Here is a 20783-nt window from a genome sequence, read left to right on the forward strand (position 1 = left end):
GTTTATCTGTCCTCTAACTTTTAATCCTCACAACAACCCTGAGCAGTAGGGACTATATTATCCCCATTCCAGAGAAGAAAGCAGCTATAGAATTAATCATTCAAATCATAACCCAGGAAAGAAGACTCAGATTCATATGCAGTATAGTTTTATTTATGTTCAAGACTACTTGGACAGGCTGGAGTTGTGGCTCAGTGGTAGAGCACTTGCCTAGCATGTGTGAGGCACTGGGTTCTATTCTCAGCAACACATAAAAATAAATAAAATAAAGTCCATTGACAATTTTAAAAATATTTTAAAAAAGACTATTTGGAATCCCCTTTCAGGTTTAAAATAAAATCTCACATATAGTTCTTCACTAATTCTGAATGATATAATACTTTCAATTTAAAAGTAATTAATTGTAAAGTTTATGTTCTTAAGATTATTATTCTTATGGAAATTAATAACTGACCTGAAAAATCACTTGAAGTATTTAAAAGTGACTGCATTAATTCCACTTTTTTTTTAACACCTATGACCAAAAATTCAACAAGACAGTCATTTTAAAATTCTTCATAGTCCTAAAAGGGGAAACTCCATGGACTTTAAACAATAAATAAAATCTAAAATTTCCTATATACAATTTCCCCCCAAGTTCATTACACAAATTGACGAAAAATTGAGAACTCATCTTGTTTTCCTTTCAGTTATTATGTCACATGTAGATATAACTACTAAACAATAAGGAAACATTGCTTTAGCATCATTCATGAGATTCAAAAGTCAGTTCTAATTTATTATGGCATATAATAAAAATTGCCTTACCCTGAATCCACTCTTGTTTCTTTTTCTTATCTGAAGCACTGATTTCAAAGGTCTTATCAAAACATTTTATTAGAAAGAGGCATTTCTTTCCATCTTTGTCAGGCAGAGACTAAAACAGAAAGCATAACTAGTTCTTTAAAATGTTATTCTTAAGTATATAAAACATTTACATAAATCTGACTGAAACTCAATGTCAGTGGAAAATATCTATAAATGCAAACTACTAATTTACTAATGCTACTCTCTAGGTTGCATTACTTACGGTAACAATAACACTGACTGGTATAACATGTCTGCCTGGAGAACTACAAACACCTGATGGGGATGCTGAGATGCCATACTTTGGAAGCACAGCAACTTCTGTATCCAAGAATATCCCACCCTGTAGGAACCCTGGAAGGTACACGCATGGGATCATTATAAGTACTGATTCCTATGACATAGAAGGCTTCCATGTCAGGGTGATTCCTACCCATGTCTGCTACGGCTTCCTCTCCTAGCACCCAGGATGTTGCTGCTGGCAACTTGTGGTTTCTTTCCTATATTCTTATGAGTAGGATGGCAAAGCCTACAGCAATCTTGTGATTCTCTTCAGTTGAATCTAAGCAGCCCCCTTTGTGGGCACTGCAGTCCTATATGAGCATAATATATTTATACCATTTCATTCATCAAAATGCACCATGAGTGACAGCTACATTCTACATGTTCTTCAACAAATACAGACATAATACAAATTAAAAACTCAAAATTTATGTTATTGAGGATTTGCCTGCCCCTTTTCCTTAGTACCTGGGATTGACTGAACTCAGGGGCACTTACCACCAAGTCACATATCCCCAGCCCTTTTTTTTTTTTTTTTTTTTTGAGACAGGGTTTCATTAAGTTGCTCAGAGCCTCTCTAAGTTGCTGAGGTTGGCTCTGAACTCATGATCCTCCTGCCTCAGTCTCCTGAGTCACCAGGATTACAGGTGTACACTACTGCACCAGCTAGGATTTCACTTCTTTACAGAATTTAGTAGTTGTGAATGAAGTGTCTTGAAATTCAAATTTTTCAAATATAATGCTCAATCTTCAGGGCTGGGGAGATAGCTCAGTCGGTAGAGTGCTTGCCTTGTAAGCACAAGGCCCTGGGTTCGATCCCCAGCACCCCCCCCAAAAAAAATTGCTCAATCCTCTTTTCCTTAGTATATTCAAAATGTCCCAGATCTTTCAGTATATTCATATTTTCAAACACTGTCATGCTTTTTTGCTTGTCTTTTTTACAACTTCATTTTATTTAATAAATGATTCCTTAAACATACAAAGATTGAATCTCTATACTTTGTTCAAAAGTATAAGATACAAAACATTCATATCAGAAAAACTTTTTAAGTTACCTTTAATATTTGTTTCAGAAACCATGGTGATTGTATGCCTATATTGTTTTAAAAATGTAAATTTATTGGGCTGGCGAGATAGCTCAGTTGGTAAAGTGCTTGCCTTGCAAGCACAGGGCCCTGGGTTCAATCCCCAGCACCGCAAAAAAAAAAAAAAAAAGTAAATTTATTATTTTCAGGCTCAATAGCCTGAAAGGGGGGGATAGAGAGAAACTACTTTGACAGCAGGGGGCAGCACCAAGTAATCATGCAAAGAAGTAGCAACAGAGTTACCTCTACACAGCAGTTTTCATCCAAGAGAATGTCTCCTTTTTTATCTTTCAGATCCTCACTCACATAATAAGAAATTATGTTGGGTTTTAGTACAAACCAACGTTCAGTCCAGTTTTTCCGTCTATGGCCTTTTTTCATCATGTAACCCTATAAAAGATTAAATCTGATGTAAATGCTTGTCTTTTATGTACAAAAGCTGGTATTTTTTTCTTAGCAGACTTTTCTATCATTATCTGAATACATAAATGTCAATGGTACTTGCCCTTTGAGAATCTGTGCAGGCCAGGAGCATTACACCCAAATTCATGCAAGCACATGCAGATAAAAGTTTGCTTGTAATTCCAAACATTTCAGAGACAACCCCCACAAAGTGATATACAGATACCAGACTTTAGAACTCTTGATGTTAAAACATTGTGAATTTTTTAAATTCCTTGACTTTTGAGATAGCTAGTGAAATATTTACAGAAAAAAATGAACTGTCTGGAATTTGCTTTAAGAAAAAAACAACAGAAGAGGCACAAAAGTAGATGGAGTAGGATTATCCATGTATTGTGGGGGTTGGGTGACAGGCATATGGACATTCATTACACTATTCTATTTCAGAAAGAAAACAAGACCCTCTAACAATGATTCTTCCTAAAGTTTCAACCAATTAAAACATCAGAGGGTATCACCTTGGCCAGGTCTACCTTTTCAATCAATACTAGAGGATTTCACCCTCTTATATCAACCTATCTTTGCACCTGATCTCTCACTACACAGGAAAATGAACTCTGCTCTGGACAAGCAGAAAAGAATTGGATCGGGAGTTAGGATACTACTTCTGAGCTCACACTCTAAGTCCTGTACTTCCTTTCCATATATCAGCCTCAAAAGTGTGTAATTCAAATTTTTTACTTTAACAAAATCACATATTGTAGTTACTAAAGTCTTTTGGGGTTGTACAAAAATCAATGAAATTTTTAATATTAAATCTACAGGTGGTGATAGGCTGTACACATCACTAAACATGATATTAACTTGGCTGCAAATTTCATTGGATTATTATACTAAATTCTGATCATATAACTTCTTCAGTTTCTTAATATCTCATAATACAATTCATCAATAGTCCTATATTCTGCCATCTTAATGGGCCTTTAAGTCTTTAGAGATCTTGTCTCATACCTCTTTGTAGCACCAAAACCTAAACAAATTAAGCATTAATTGATGTTTACTGATACACTCCCCCTCAGGGAAAAAAAAAAAAAGGCAAAGACGACAATATCACCTACTGAACAAATAAAGAAGCAAAACAAAAAAATAAACAATCAGTTAGGGGGTGGGAGGGGTGGGGGGAAGGGAAAAAATAACAGAATGAATCAAACAACATTACTGTATGTAAATTTATGATTACACAAATGGTATGCCTTTACGCCATGTACAAACAGAGAAACAACATGTATCCCATTTGTTTAAAATAAAAAAAAAAAAAAAAATGAAGTAAGTTTGAAAGGTCCACCAAAATGTATACAAATTCTATTTAAAAAGCATTAAGCTTCCCATGTGTATATCAGATGCTAGACTAGGTTTGGAGAAAACAAAGAGCAGAATAAGAAAAAATGCAACTCTGTTTTATGGAGGTATCATTTTCTAAAAGTAAGAGTATTCTTCTAGTTTTTAAAAATAATATAAAATTATGTAGAAAGAAAAATAAAGAAAAGGAATAAAAAAGAAAATAAGATTTTTTAAAAAATCACACTTTCTGGAGGCAATCACTGTGAATGTTTTGGTGAACATCCTTTCAGACAACTCTACACACATACATCACATGCTGCATGAAAGAGATCACATGGTACCCCATGTTCTACAGATAATTACTTTCTCACTGAACAAAATGCCATTTCAGATCAATGGGTGTAGGGGTGCACAGGATATGAGAAATATAATTATATAAATAGATCCTTTCAAACAGTAGCTTCTCAATTCTTAACCATATTTCAAAACTGTACCAGTAATTATTTTAAAATGAAAACCTAGGGCTAGGGGTGTAACTCATTGAAAGAGTGCTTGCCTAGAATGCACAGTGCATTAGGTCTGATCACCAGCACTGGGAAAAAAAGAAAAAAGAAAAAACAACAACATGAAAGCCTAATAAAAGACTGAAAAAATAAGAGCATTACTCTTGTTCTAAATCTTAAGTTTAAATGTATAATTGGTCAGGCACACAGTATATGCCTATAATCTCTGCTACTCAGAAGGTTGAAGCAGGAGGATCACAAGTTTGAGGTTAGCCTGGTAACACTGTGAGACCCTGCCTCAAAATTTAAAAAAAAAAAAAAATTTTTTCAAAGTGCTAGGAATGTAGCTCAGTGGTAGAGCAGCCCTGCATTCAATCTCTAGCACCATAAAATTTTTTAAAAAGAGCTTAATTTTTTAAAAAGAGCTACCATCTTCGCAGAAAAAAAAAAAAAAAAAAACTATTTCAAACATGTCAAATTCTAAAGATGAGGAAAAATACTCATGTTATAGGACTCTTACCTGTTTTAACACATCTAATATAAGCTCATTAAACACTTCATTAATTGCCATAGATACTGTCTGTCGATCCATGCCTTTACTAAACTGTCCATTTCCAATAAGCTCAATAAGTTCCCACGCAGAAAGGCCATCTTTATTATCATCAAAGTTGATTTTATAATGTTCAAATTGTTCTTGTTGCCAGCCTCCTCCCATAGCTTCTGTAAGTTTCTTAAGCAGGTATTCAATCTGTATAAAGAAAAAATTTTTTTAATTATTTCCTACTTTAAAAGAAACCTTTTAACACAGATATACATTTATGTTATTTACAATGATGGTCAACTTAGGAAATATCTTTAGAGTTCTGAAAAGTGTATTTCTTTAAACAAACTATTGACAGGGAAAGGGATATGGATAAAATGTCAATGGTTCTCTATTAGCCTAGAGTAAGAAATCAAAAGTCGATAACCCTTTAATGGTATATTTGTATACAGAACTAAAGTAAACTGTAAAGACACAAGTATACACAAACTTATTATTGTGATCTAATGACTCTCTGTTGGCTATTTCAATGTCAGAACATTAATTTAACTGGACTAACATATAAGTGCTAAATTAAATAAACATCTCAAAGTAGAATAAACAAGTTATTACCCAATTTACAAATTTTGGTATGTAAACCAATTATTTGATTCATGCCTCCTCTTCCATTAGAATACTAGGAATGTTGTAAATAATGGCTGAATTACCAGCCTGAGCCTAAGAAGCTTACTAAATCCTGAATCATACCTATATGTAAAAATTACTGCTACTGAAATAATAACAGCTAAACGAAACAATGAGGCAGTAATATTGAATCAGACTTTGATATCTCTTATCTACTGGAAGCCTGGAAATCCTATAGAGCTCTCAAACTCAGCATGTTCAAAAGGAATAAATCATCTCTTTTCAAATGGTATCCCCTTTATTCTTTTTTTTTTTTTACAGACTGCATTTTGATCCACTGTACACTTTAAGTTGTTAGCAACAACATTCACATGTTCAACCATGCTTGTTCCTCATCCTTTATATCAAATCAGTGACAAAATCCTACAGATATTACTTCCCTAGATCAGTGTTTTTCAAACTGTGGGTTATGGTCCACTATGAAATCAATTCAGTCAGTGGGCAGTAACCTGTATTTTTTGGAATAAAATGAAAAAATATGCAAGTACAACTACAATAAAGAAAAATAGTTTGGTAATAAGTTTCACATTGTGTGTACACATGTTCCATGTATGCTGGTCATAAAATAAATAAAATGTTTATCTTCTTACGGGTTGCAATCAAAAGAAAATGAAAAACTTTGTCACAAACATTTCTTAAACTTGATCTTTTACCATTTGCCTTGGTTTGGGCCTCCTATTTGGCTTCCCTGCCTCCAAATGGCTCCCCTTTCGTCTATATTCTGCCAAGGGGATTTTTCTAAAACAAAAACCTAATAAGCCTGTCACTCTCCTCTCTAAATCCTTCCCTAGCTCCCTATCATCTCAAAGATAAAGGTCACGCTTTCTGCATCCCTGGGTAATCATACTACAGCCTAATAGCTCTAGCACGTCTTCCTTAAGTCCCAATTTACCACCAGTATCACAGGCCAGGAGTTACAAACTTTAAAGGGCTGAGTGATAAATATTTCTTCATCTCTATCACATGTTCTTCTCTGTTTTTCTTTTTAACCCTTCAGAAATACAAAAAACTAAATGCACGGACTTTACAAAAACAGGCTAAGAGGATGAATTTGGCTAGCAAGCAGCAGTTTGTCAATACCAGCCATGAATTTTAAGTTGGGTACCCACTTAACATGCTGTTTCTATGCTTCTATGCGTCTCCTGTCTAGGATATATTTTCCATTTCTCAACCTAATTAAAATTTTGTTAGAGTTCTACATCCACCTCCAGGATATTCCTACTCAAAGTGAGATGTTGCATTGGCATCACCCAGAAGCCTGTTCAAAATGAACATTCTCAGGTTCCACTAAAGAACCCAAATCAGAATCGGCATTTTAACAACAAACCCAGGTATCCACACATGCATGCCCAAGTTTGAGAAGTGCTGCCCTAACAAACCTGCTCTGACCAATCCTAATCCAGGTCTAGCAATCCTCTTCTAGGTCACTGCACTTAACAAACGTACTAAAATTACCTTTTTACTCCTTTGCTTTTCTACCATGTTTTGAATTGCTTGTAGAAGAAAAGATATCCCACTCATCTTTGCAATCCCAGTTTTCAGCATAGTACCGAGAACATAGCACAGTTCAACTAATAACTGCTAAACCCAAATAAACTAAGTCTCATTTTTTTTTTTCATCCATGAAATGGGTATAACAATACTCATCATATAGAACTACCATGGGAATAAAAGGAGAAAAATACAGAGCAATTTTCACAACTCCTGGCATATGGTAGGTACTCCAATGTTGTTTTCCCTCTTCACTGAGTGGAATATTTGTCAAACAGAGAAAGTAAATTTTATTTGTTACAAATAGGATTGTGATTTAATTTTTCCTTATCCTTTGCACTCCAATTATTTGGTTACAATGTTCATCATTTTAACAGAAAAAGAATGGAAATACGTCTGTGCAGAGAAATATATGTTCACAAAATATCACAAGTTCAAAAAATATCAAGAGTTCTGACTGAATTCAATGAGATATAATCTCCTTTAGGAAAGATTATCTTATAACTTAAAACCGCACATAGTAGGTATTCAACAACTGTTTACTTATTACATGCTTTGGTCTTTCCCTTCTCTTGCTGCAGATACTTTGCCTACTGTTCAGCCTATGCAATATTAAGTAGTTTTGTGGCACTTAAATAGAAATAACAGGAATAGACAGTAATAGAAAAGGGAAATGATTAATAAGGGGGGTGGGAAGCTGAGGATAACGCTCAGTGGCAGAGGGTTTGCTCAGCATGTGTGAGGCCCTGGGTTCAATCCCCAGCACAGAGGAGGAGGAAAAGAAAGGGACAGAAAAGATAAAGGAAAAAAAAAAAGATAATAGTCAAGAAGAGATTGACAGAATCAAAACAGAAAATAAGAGTTAAAAGACACTAATATACATGACTGCTCTAACTAAAGTAACTTAGCGGCCTTAACATGTATAAAAATTCAAACTTCCTAAGGGCAGCAAAAAGGGCCCAGGCTGCCAGGTTACAACTCAGGTTCAGGGAGTACAGGCTCAATAGAAGTTCTGGCAGTATGGTCAAAGGGCGCACAAGTGCATGCCGTGTGTGTGCACAGAACAATGGATGAGTGGGTATGACATAATGGTGCAGCCCACTGACCATGTACGAGTCAGGAAACTGCCTCACCTACCACTGTGAGTGAGCACAAGCCTCTCAAATTACAAGCTTCAGTTTCCTCTGCAATATCAGGTGATCTTTTAAAATGTCAGCAACTCAAAAATTGCCTGTTAACAGCCAATCAGCTCTAGAAGCATCTTCCCAGGTTCATCCTGAACCTCTCCAAAGGTGCTCTCCCAAACCCTATGGGCTATCAGCACCCAGTATCTACCTGCTCAGCAACCCCAGTGACTGCCAGAAAACTAATCTAGATGCACTCCTGTTGACTTTCAACACAATCATATACTTAACTATAACCAAGTAACTTGAGGAACTTTTGATTCATTATAGTGGGCCAAGGAAAGACAAACATTTCCATTCTGAACTATTTAATTATACTAAATAATAAATCACATGCTGCCGTGCTAGTCTCCAGTGGCCTGCACCAATTCTGAGAGCTCATTCAATTTCAGGAAGCAGCTTACTTCCTCCTTCCAAGCAAGTTTCACCAAAAATAACAAAGAATAAACTTTCAATCTGCATGTGATTTTCTAGGCCTTCAGCTCATAATTTTATTCTGTTAGAAAGTTCTTTCCCTGTCACCATTAAAAGGAGTACTTATGGGCTTAAAACAACTCAAATTTTATTTTACTTAGAGTCTACTATTTCAGGTTTGACTTTTCATTGCATCAAGGCAATTCTTCCAAATAAGTCTAAAAGAGACACATCCTGTTTTGTTCTTAGTTCTGTAGGAAATGAATGCTAAGTAAAAACTATACTTACAGATATACACTTCCAGGAATATCATCTGAGGAAAATTACGGAAGCAACTCAAAAGGGGACACACTACTTCTTGACATCTGTGTGATAGAAACATCTTAACTAGGCTGTAAGTCATTTAAATATTGATTTAACATTCTTGACACTACTGTCTGTTTTCCATCATCTGAATTAAATGCAAATTTACTATCTCTCTACATTATTCATACAAATGCCACTATAGTATTAACTGAGGTAGAGGAAAAAAACTCTTTCTTAAAACCACTCGCACTGAGCCAGGCATGGTAGTGCACAGCTGTAATCCCAGCAGTTCCAGAGGCTGTGGCAGGAAGATTGAGAGTTCAAAGCCAGCCTCAGCAACTTAGCAAGGGACTAAACAACTGAGCAAGACCCTGTCTCTAAATAAAATATAAAAAAGGGCTGGGGAAGTGGTTAAGTGACCCTGGGTTCAAACCCTATACCAAATAAATAAATAAATAAATAATATTTGCACTAGGGGCATAGCTCAGTGTTAGAGTGCTTGCTTAGCATGTGTAAGGCCCTGGGTTCAATCCCCAGTACTGGGGAGAAAAAAAACAGATGTAAAATATAAGTGACTATTATGGTAGGTAGGTTACTGGAAACAGATTATTTTTTATTTATTTATTTATTTATTTATTTTTGCGGTACTGGGGATCGAACTCAGGGCCTTGTGCTTGCGAGGCAAGCACTCTACCAGCTGAGCTATCTCCCCAGCCCAACAGATTACTTTAAAAGGCCTAAAAACTGTTGACAAGATTACAAGTTAAATCAGATATACACTCATGACAAATTAAAATGTATTCTGAAATTTATTTTTAAATATGTTTTCACATTTTTTTAAATCTGTAAGTCTAAAACTAGTTCAAATACAGTTTTTAAAATGCTATTACATTATTTAGAAAGGAAGCTAAACCTAACATGATGTGTTTTCCATGATATAGTATGACCTTTAGTTTGCTATGCCTGGCCAAAGGTGCTACACTAAGAGCTCAATAAGTACAAGTGCACTCATCAAACCTCAGAAGGCTGGTTCAGCAGCCAAAGCAGTTCCCTGTTAATCTGTTCTAATGAACCTATTTTCCCAGAATAAGCATGCCTGCCCACAGAGGAATAATCTACACACTAATTCTAATTCTACTTCTGAGGAGAAGAAATGCTGAGGCAGTTAAAGGCCAAAAAAGTACAAACAAAAACATGACAAAGTATACTACCTGGCTATTTAATGAATCAGAGAGGCTGTTCTCTTTTCAAACTAGAGAACTTTTTTCAGAGAGATACCAAGACATTCATGTCAGCCTGCAAAGAAGGTAAGTCCTCTGAAGAGTCTGGGCTGGGCTCTGGGCTGCAGAAAGGATAGTCATGACACATATTGAGGCCCATGTGGGTCCTGTTCTTCAGGCCCCTTGCAGCACAAGCTTTTTAAGTTTCTTAGAGTAGTCAGGAGGCTAACGCTGACTGGTTCCCTTCACAGATATGGCTCAGTGATAATTTAAAACCCATGACAAGTCTCCCACATCAAGGAAGTACTGTTATATCAAGGTATAAAATTAGTCTCCTTACTCACTAATTTTTTTTTCTCTTTCCACTTTTTTATTAGTGCATTATAGTTATACATAATGAAGGAATTCACTGCTACATATTCATACATGTACACAATATAAAAAAAATATAATTTAGCCAATATCACTCAAGTACTTCCCTCGTTACTAATTTCTAATTCTGAAATCAGGACAAAGTCACCTTCAAGTTCATAAATATTTTAGTGATGGAAAAACAAAACAAAACATCACTGGTAAAAAACCAACTCCATTTCCAGTTCCAAAAAAAACACATATATATCTGGAATACTGAGTGTAATTACAAAATGTCGTTAAAGATAATACTGGAAATTCTATTTGCATAATTTTTCCAAGGAACAATCAATTGTATATCTTTTTCTACATTTATCATCATTATATTTCCCTTTATATGCCTCTGTACTAAGCTAGACAATTTCCTTGGACAAATATTCCATAGCATGTTATATTTTTTATTTTTCCTTTAACCTACATATATAATAGATCATTACTGTTATTTAACACTAAGAAACATTCCTTCTACTACACTGAAATTGCCTTTTCCTTAAGTACCAATAACCACCAATTGTTAAATCCAAGAGCAACTTCTTATCACTCACTTTTCTGTAGCATCTAATGCCAGTATCACCTTTCTGCTTCTTAGAACTTTTTGTTTCTTTGGCAACACTCTCCCAATTCTCCTTCTATCTCACAGCGTGTTCAATTCAGCTTCCTTTACCAAATCTACTTCCTCTCCCTGCTACAGAAAGTCCCAAGGTTCTGCCCTTGGCTCTCAAAACTTCCACTGCCCTCCCTTCCTCCGTGATTTAATTTACTTCCATGGTTTCCCTACCTGTCTCCAAGCCCTGGCCTCTAACAAGTTCTAAATTATTGCCTTTTAATTGATTATAGGACAGTTCTACAAAGACATCCCACCTAAAATGCCAAATGTAGCACATCCATCATGTCCTCAATTTGTTGATCATCCTGTCACTTATTCTCTGTATTCTGTCACTCTCTCCCCGCCACCTGCATGTATGTGCCCTTGCTCTCTCTCTCTCACACACACACATACACACACACCCCTACACACCTTTTCATGGGTCCAGGCACCATGATAAATGCTTCACACATATCAACTTTTTCAGCCTTCACAGAGTATGCTGAAGAAAGCAGGCATCCCCATTTTAAGATGAAGAAACTCAGAGATTGAGTCATGTGTCACATAGCTAATAAGTGTAAAGTTGGGTTTCAAACCAATCTGTCTGATTTCAAAGCCCATGCTTTAAATGAAAACACTATATTACCTCTAATTGCCCAGACCTGCTACCTCCCTATAGTCAAGCACGATGCACTTGGTCCTGTAACCTCTAGGATTTTTCCATTTGGTCTTCTTTTCCATTCTCACTGATACTACAACATAGTCCTCAGTGCCACTTACCTTTTCTTAGCTTCCCATCTCTGCATATTTTATTATTCACCTGTTCCTCTCTTGCTCAGAAACCATGAGTGGTTCACAACACCCACTGCCTATAGGAAAAAGTCAAAACTCTCCAGGCTCATCCTCCATCACTCTTCTTCAACGTCATCATGTTCCAGTTAGATAGGACATGTGACATTCTTTTGTGACTGCCCAGCATCTAACTCCCTTCTTAAGCCTGGGGAATTCCCTACCTCACAATGTAGAAACTTAAAATACAAATGCACCCTTTCCAAGCCTTCTTTTTTGCAGCTAGCACCAGTGCTTCACCTAGGTCATGCAAATTAGATGTATCATGCCTGACTGTGAATCAAGACAGAATACTATGAAGAACTCTTCCTGGTAGCAGGAGCTATTTGATATTTGAGTTCCTGAGTAGCATCTAATGTCCAGGCCAGAGGTATTCTATGGTTCAAGTGCAATGCCTGCCCTCGGTTCCTGCTGCCATTTTCCTGTGGCTCTTCACTGGAGTAACTGGTATAGACTAGGCTACACAACCTCTGCACCCAATTTTTCAGTCATCATGATGGTTCTATGACCTACCCACAGCATCTTTTTTAATTTCTTTAGTTGCTAGTAGACCTTTATTTATTTATATGCAGTGCTGAGAATCAAACCCAGTGCCTCACACGTTAGGCAAGCGCTCTACACTGAGCTACAACAACAGCCCCCACAGCATTCTTTTTAAAAAAAATTTTTTAATTATACTACACATAAGTTGTTCTTTGATACCCACATACCAAATTGCAGGTATTCAAAATTTTATACACATTGATTATTGTTGGTTGGGTTCCTTGAGAAGCACACTATGATACAGACTTTGGGGTAACAAGCTGTTTATTGAAAGGGATCAGCATCCTTTTTAAAAAATGTATTTTTGGATTACATCAGCCAAGTTGGCTGTTTCCAAGTAAGCATACTGACTGGCAATTCAGTCATACCAGGTATCTCGCTCATTTCAAACACACCCTTTGTTTTTCTACCTCATATAACTACAATTATTTCTTCCATCCAGAATTATTCTTCTTTACCTTCTCCATTAACTGAAATCCTCCCCATCCTTTAATGCCCAGTATAAGTTCTACTTTCCCCATAAATGTAATAGCTAACGCTTGGTGATTGCGTTCCTCAGTCCCAGCATTCTCTCATTCAATCTTCTTAAAAAGACTAGGAAGAAGACAGTAGCATTATCCCTATTTTAAAGTTGAGGAAATTGCAGCAAAAACAAAATAAGTAAATTGCCCAAGGTCACACAGTTAGTGAATAGACATGGAGCCAGAATACAAATCCAGGAAATTTAACACTTCAACTTGTTAGGAAATTAGGATGTAACAAATCATAGTCCACCAGCCAATTCTGACTCATCATCTGTTTTCATATACCTGTGATCTAAGAGTAGTTTTTACATTTTAAATGGTTGGGGAGAAAATCAAAATAGTATTTCATGATCCATGAAAAATACATGAAATTCCAATTTTAATGCTATAAGTAACGGTTTTGTTTTGTTTTGGTTTGGTTTGGTTTGGTTTGGTTTTGGTACCAGTGACTGAACTCTGGGGCACTTGACCACTGAGCCACATCCCCAGCCCTATTTTGTATTTTACTTAGAGACAGGGTCTCACTGAGTTGCTTAGGGCCTCACCATTGCTGAGGCTGGTTTTTGAACTCGAGATCCTCCTGCCTCAGCCTCCAGAGCCAGTGGGATTACAGGCGTGTGGCACTGTACCCTGCTATAAATGACAGTTTTATCAAGACACAGCCATGCGCTGACTGTGATTCTTTCATGTTACAACAGTACAGGTGAGCATGTCTGACAGTGCTGGTATGGGCTTGAAAGACCACAAAGCCTCATATACTTACTGTCTGGCCCATGACTAAAAGAGTTTAAGACACTGTTTTTAACCACTACATTATATTGCCTCCTTTTTAAAAAGACTTCCCTGATCCCTTAATTCCCCCAAGATGGAATGAAGTTTCCCTTCAATACATTTGCACCACATTTGCTTCTCTAAAGGGTAGTCTGTTTTGCTTTACATTACATTTGACTTATTTTTCTCCTCAGTAGATTGTAAATTCCTTGAAGATAGGCAGTAATCATTTCTACTTTGCATTCTTGTTGGTGCCTCACTTATTGTTGGCAGTCAGAAAAGGCTTACTGATTTTAAATAAAATATGACAGTGCAAACTTTTAAGATTTCCATTATTTTTCTAACATGAACATGAATCATAAGAGTCAAAGATTAGGACTACAAATGCAGCTCAGTGGTAAAGCGATAGCCTAGCATTCATGAGGTCATGGGTTCAATCCCCAATATCACAAAAAAAGAAAAGAAAAAAAATAAAGGTCAGAGACTAGCCTCTTTTTTTGGCAGAATGGGTAAAAACGGGCATCCTCAACCACTTCTGTGAGATGTATGTATAAATTTGTATATATTGTCTTTCTAAAGGGCAATTTTCTCTTTTTTTTTTTTTTATTTTATTGTAAACATATGGGATACATGTTGCCTCTCTGTTTGTACATGGCGCAAAGGCATACCATTTGTGTAATCATAAATCCACATACAGTAATGTTGTTTGATTCATTCTGTTATTTTTTTTCCCCTTCCCCCCACCCCTCCCACCCCTCTTTACCCTCTATACAGTACTTTCTTCCTCCATACTTGCCCCCCTCCCTAACCCTAACTCTAACCCTAACACTAACCCTTCCCTCCCCGCCACAATTTTCTCCTGTTTATCTAATGCCTTAAAAATGTTCATAGGATTCAGAATGCCTCTGCTAGAAATTTATCTTAAGGAAATAAGCGGGCTAGTATGAAAAAAATGTATGCAATAACAGTACTCAGAGGAGTCAACACACTTAATGAGTGCACATTACATGCTGGGCACTGAACTAATTCCTTAAATGCAGAACCTCACCCTTAGCATAAAAACTGTGATTAGCCTTATTTCATGGATGAGAAAATTAAGACACAAGACACAGGAAGTTAAGTAATTTTTCCAAGTTCAAGGGATTACAGATGACTTTTAAAGTAAGAAGACTAGCTGATTTTAATTTTTGCCCATTATTAGTCCTCCCCAAATTTACTACCACAATGAGTATGAATTACATGTATAAATTTTAGGGTGGTAAGGTAGCACAGAAATAATACTCCTATTTTTCAAGAAGTTCAAGAAAAATAACCCAGAACAAAACAAGCAAATGTCCTTTTTCATTTACTTTGAAAAGTACTGTAAAAAATCATTCTCGGGCTGGGGATATAGCTCAGTTGGTAGAGTGCTTGCCTTGAAACCACAAGGCACTGGGTTCAATCCCTAGCACCACCAAAAAAAAAAAAAAAAAAAAAAAATCATTTTCTTAGACTTTAAAACAAGAATAATATTTATTCACATAAACCACCCTTAAGAACAACATTCTGGATCCTCTTACCCATATAGCATCACTCCGCCAGTTGTTATGGTTTTGCCAATATGCAAGCAGACAGAAAATTATGTTGTGACTTGTACTGAACAACTCTCTTTGGACATGAGGATGGATTCATCTATAATCATAGTAATTTACACAGGAACCCTCTCTGCAAATCTCCAGGGGTATTGCATACCCCCAAATCACTAAGTTTGAGGCTTTTCTGGAGTCAAGCTGTTTTTTGCCTCTACTCCAAATACACTAGTCAAGGTTCTCCTTCTATACCTACACTAAATCAACAAAAATACTTCCAATTCAGATCTAATCAAATTTAAGATGACCATGTAAAAACTCTCAAAAGTCACAGCTTACCTCCTCTGGAACAATAATTAATGGATACTTGTCTTCAGATAAAAAGTTGAAAATAACCCATACTTTAAATGCATCTTCTTCATTAATGAGCAAGGGACTCTTTGTGAGATTTTTTTTCACACAGAGGGTCCAACACATCCTATTGAATTCAATCTTGTCAAAGTTATCTTGGACCTAAAAAGGAATGAGAAAAAACTTCAATGAAGCAATTCAAAATAAGGGTCATATAAGCCAAGTAAAAGAGAAGGAAAAGCCTTCTTCAGGCTTCTATGTTAATCAATTCAAATAACCAAAAGCCATATTCCACATATTTGCTCTAGCTACTACACTTTCAAAGGTTCAACTACGAACATTATGTTTATCCTGACACTGAAGCAATATCTGTCCATATCACTAACTGGGCACAGTTACTGATTGTCAAATAGTTTTGTTTTTTGTTTTTTCAAGAATACACATTTGCTTTCTACAAAGTAGGAGCTGAAAATATCATTATTCTTGTCAAAGAAGAGACCCATCTTTTAGAAATTCTAAAAAGACAGCCTTGCCATTCTTCACTCATTCATTCAAGCAATCAATATTCCCTCAGCATTTACTATGAGCCAAATATTATATTATAAATTAAGGACACAAAGGATAAGAACTTGATCTGCACTCTTAGAATGTACATAGTTTATTAAGAAAAACATGAAGCTGGGTGTGGTGGCACATACCTGTAATCCCAGCAGCTTGGGAGGCTGAGGCAAGAGGATCACCAGTTCAAAGCCAACCTCAGCAACTTAGCTAGGCCCAAAGCAACTTAGAAAGACCCTGTCTTCTCAAAATAAATAATAAAAAGGGCTGGGGATGTGACTCAGTGATGGATGGATGGATGGATGGATGGATGGATGGATGGACGGGAGAGAGAGAGAGAGAGAGAGAGAAAGAGAAGGAAGGGAGGGAGGGAGGGAGGGAGGGAGGGAAAGAAAGAACACATGTAAAAGACAAAGTATAATGTAATAGTGTATAATTCAAAAGAATTTTTCACTATTCAACAAGTAAAATTCAGAAATCAATTATTATTTGCCAGGGAAAGTGCAAAGATATCCAACATAATACTAGCCCATGTCTCTGAGAAACATAGACAAGTACTATGATAAACAGAATTCCATGGGAACACTGAGAAACTAATTCAATCTTAAGATTCAAGGGAAGGGGCTGGGGAGATAGCTCAATAGGTAGAGTGCTTGCCTTATAAGCACAAGGCCCTGGGTTTGATCCCCAGCACCGCCCCCCCCGCCCAAAAAAAAAAAAAAGATTCAAGGGAAGATTTGCAGAATGAGTGCTATGACAATAAACCTGAGTCCCAAAGGACCTTTGAAAGTCTGACAAATCAAGAATGGGATATAGGGTATTCAGGAAGAACAGAATGTGAAAAAGACCAGAGGTAAAGACAACTATGGTTAGTTCAGAAGAACTGTAAGAGGTTTAATGTGAAGTGGGCACTTGGTGCTGAAGGGGATATCAGACAAGGCTCCTTATAAGTACAGGGAACAGAAACCATCTTGAGTTCCTAATAAACAGAAAAGAAATTTATTAGAAAAACAATGGGTAACCTCCCAGATCCATGAGAGCTGAAAAATGAGGTTGCTGAAATCAGGCTAGTATTACAGCAGGGTAGGAAGCCAGAACTGTAGCCAAAACCATTCACAGGAAGATTCTGGCAGAGATATGAGGAAATCACCACTGTCCACAGGAGTGTCACCTCCTTCTTGATTCTCTTGCCACTCTCTGCAGTGGATCTCCACTGAGCCTAGGCCATATTCCTATGCTCTAGTTGGCAAGGAGCAGGAAAAATGATGATCTGAACTCTTCAGTTCCTCAATGTGAGACAGGTCCTGTTCCCCCAAGACCCTATGGAATTTCCCAAACATAAGAAAAACTTTCAAAGCTAGACAGACCCAAAATGGCTAATGTCCACTACATAGAACATAATGAAATGTGAAGCTAGAGAGGTAAATGAACTGGGTCATAAAGAGCCCGATCATTTATCTTGCAATCACAATTCTCATTTTCTTTTCTTTTCTTTTTTTTTTTTTTTTTTTTACAATTCTCATTTTCAAAGCCATATTTGGGGACAATATAAAAGATGTCCTGAAAGAGGTAAGAATGGCCAGCAGGACATGAACAAAAGCATTTGTAGATTTGTAGAGATATGAACAAAAAGTGCTGTGCACACTGTAAGGAAGAAATAACTAGCTGGCTGCAAGGAGAAGTTTCTCTTGATCGCTAACTAGAATTTCTGGTTGGCAAACCAGTCCCCCAGGAATAGGAAGATCTCCTTTTGTTCTGCCTTCAGAACCTCATCTCCGTCTGGCACTACTTTCCATGCTTCCATTAAATACAAGTGATTCCATGGAGGGAAAGCAGCCAGGACAGCAGTAAATGCTGCTGCTCAGGGCACATATCATCCCTATTTTACAAATCAGGAAACAGAAATTCAGAAAAACTGAGTACTTTTATCAAGTTCACATGGCAAGTAAATGTCAAAACCAGAGTTTCAACTAAAACTCAAAGCCAGCTTTTTCAAACTGCTGGCTAAACTCATCTAAACTGCTAGCTAAACAGTAGATGGAGACCATCTATGTCATAGAGGACATCTATGCAGAACTAGTTTCAAAGGCCACTGCCACCAGCTCTACCCACACCCTGAAAAAACACTAAGTGGAAGATATGCCACACAGAGGAAATGATATGTGCATGAAAGCGTATCTCCTTGCTCTGAGGAACAAGAAGTGATTCTATGTGGATTATGTGGTGAATGACAGAATTCCTGAGGGGGAGTAGCTAGAAAAGTGGCTGCAAAGCAAAGACCAAATCACAAAGGGATTAATAATTCTAAGAAAAGGTCTGTACAACAAAAACACCAATGGAAGGGTTTTAAAACAGAAAACAAGCAGGTCATATGCAGCCCATAGAAAAGATGGTATTTGAGGTGGACCTTAAGATACAGTGATCACTCCAAAGGGCAGAAGAAGAATAGTCATGAGCCAAGGCACAACAGCAGCAGGTGCCACCCATGTATGGGGAGTGGTGAGTAGCCAAGTTGGGTTGACATAGGTGCGGGAAAGGCTAAAGTCAGATTTATATGATGCTTTGGAATTGACTTTATTATAAATACAGGAGGAAATAACCAAAGGTTTGTGAGTAAAGAGCAACAATTGGTTCTGTGTTTTAGGAAAATTTTACAGACCAAATTGCACTAGATGGATTTCAGTGGGTAGAAGGATACAGAGAGAAAAAAAAAAGATAAGAAATTACTCCAAAAATTCCAGGCAAAAGGCATTAAAGGGCCCAACTAGGGTAAGATCTTGGTAAAAATGGACAGAAGGGATGAATATAAAATAGATGAGACTTCAGGGAATGGATCAGCATCTTGACAAAACAAGAAGGGGCTTGGGATATAACTCAATGGTAGAGCACTTGCCTGGTATGTGCAAGGTCCTGGGCTCAATCTCCAGCACTGCAAACAACAACAAGAAGGGGAGAGGGAAAGGGAAAGTCTTCAGTTATGGGCATCTTCAACTTGAAGTTCTGCCAAGACATTTAGACGAAGGTGTCCAAAGACAACCAAAGAAGTGACATGTAACCTACAAGAGAGGCAGATTTATGAATCAAATGCAAAATGAAAATGACTGAAGTCATGATTGCCAATGATATCAGTGAAAGAGAACATAAGGCAAGAAAAGAAATGGGGTCAAAAATTGAACCTCAAGGTACCCCTGCATTTACAAAGTGAGAGGAGAAACAGTAATTATGATGTAAGAGCCAAAATGGTAGAAAAACCATAAACAATGAAAACTGTGAGGAAACAGTTAAGAAAAAATTTTGATTAATAGTGTCCAATGCTACAGAGAGATCATAGAAAAAGGAGTTTTAAAAAAGACCACTGGTTCTGCAATTCAGAGATCACTAGTTACCTCCAAGATAGCCAAGTTTGGATAAAAGTCAGATTGCAATGGGGTCAGAAACCAAGCATATTCTCCATATATTAGTTCGCCTAGGAAAGAATAGTAGCTTTCTGAACCAAGTTCACTATATCTTACTTATTTTTAATAAGCTGTCTGGCTCATTTCTTCTCTAAAGCTTAATTGATTCCTTCTCTTTGGTTTATTCTTATTCAAAGGTATATTAAATGTTGGAATTTACACTCTTTAAAAAGCACAATATTGCCAGGCACAGTGACACATACCTGTGATCCCAGCAACTTGGGAGGCTAAGGCAAAAGGATAATCTCAGCAATGTAACAAGACCCTGTCTCAAAATAAAAAATAAAAAGAGTAGGGTGCAGTTCAGTGGTAAAGTGACCCCGGGTTTAATCCCTAGTACCATAATAATGTACAATATCAATTCATATATGAAAAGTCCACAGCTATCTTCATGCCTAATGGTGAAAAAACAAAAAGACTTTCCTTTAAGATCCTCGAGGAATAAGACAGGGATGCCCACTCTTGCCACTTCTCAACATATTACTGTAAGTTCTAGTCAGAGCAATTACACACAAAAAGAAATAAGGAGGATACAAACTGAAAAGGAAGAAGTAAAATTACCTGTTTGTAGATGACAAGATCTTAGATGTAGTAACCCCTAAAGATTCCATACAAATAATAGAATACATGAATTCAGCAAAGTTGCAGAACACAAAATCAAAGTCCAAAATTCCATTGCATTTCTATATACTAATAATGAACAAAGCCAAAACAAAATTAAGAAAGTATCATGCACTTCACAAGAAGTAATTCAAATTAGAGAAATGTAAATTAAAACTACACTGAGACTTCATCTCACTCTAGTCAGAATGGCAATTATCAAGAATAACAAGTAACAATAAATGTTGGAGAGGATGTAGGGAAAAAG

At 36.7% G+C, this 20783-nt stretch overlaps 1 protein-coding gene across 2 annotated transcripts in view; it reads right to left on the reverse strand.

Moving 5' to 3' along the window:
• The window catches only part of SWAP70 (switching B cell complex subunit SWAP70), a 77061-nt gene that overhangs the window by 24263 nt on the left and 32015 nt on the right, over nt 1-20783 (reverse strand). Inside the window, exons 3-7 of one of the 2 annotated variants that reach the window (XM_079104291.1) lie at nt 19354-19389; nt 15891-16064; nt 4980-5207; nt 2457-2603; nt 808-916 (exon numbers count right to left, since the gene is read on the reverse strand). In XM_079104291.1, coding sequence (XP_078960417.1) covers nt 808-916; nt 2457-2603; nt 4980-5207; nt 15891-16064; nt 19354-19389 — 694 coding nt within the window. The remainder of the gene's footprint in view (nt 1-807; nt 917-2456; nt 2604-4979; nt 5208-15890; nt 16065-19353; nt 19390-20783) is intronic. The other variant, XM_079104292.1, reaches the window with a different exon arrangement.

Source organism: Sciurus vulgaris, assembly GCF_902686455.1.
Source record: "Sciurus vulgaris genome assembly, chromosome: 11".
In the NCBI taxonomy this organism is placed as follows: Eukaryota; Metazoa; Chordata; class Mammalia; order Rodentia; family Sciuridae; genus Sciurus; species Sciurus vulgaris.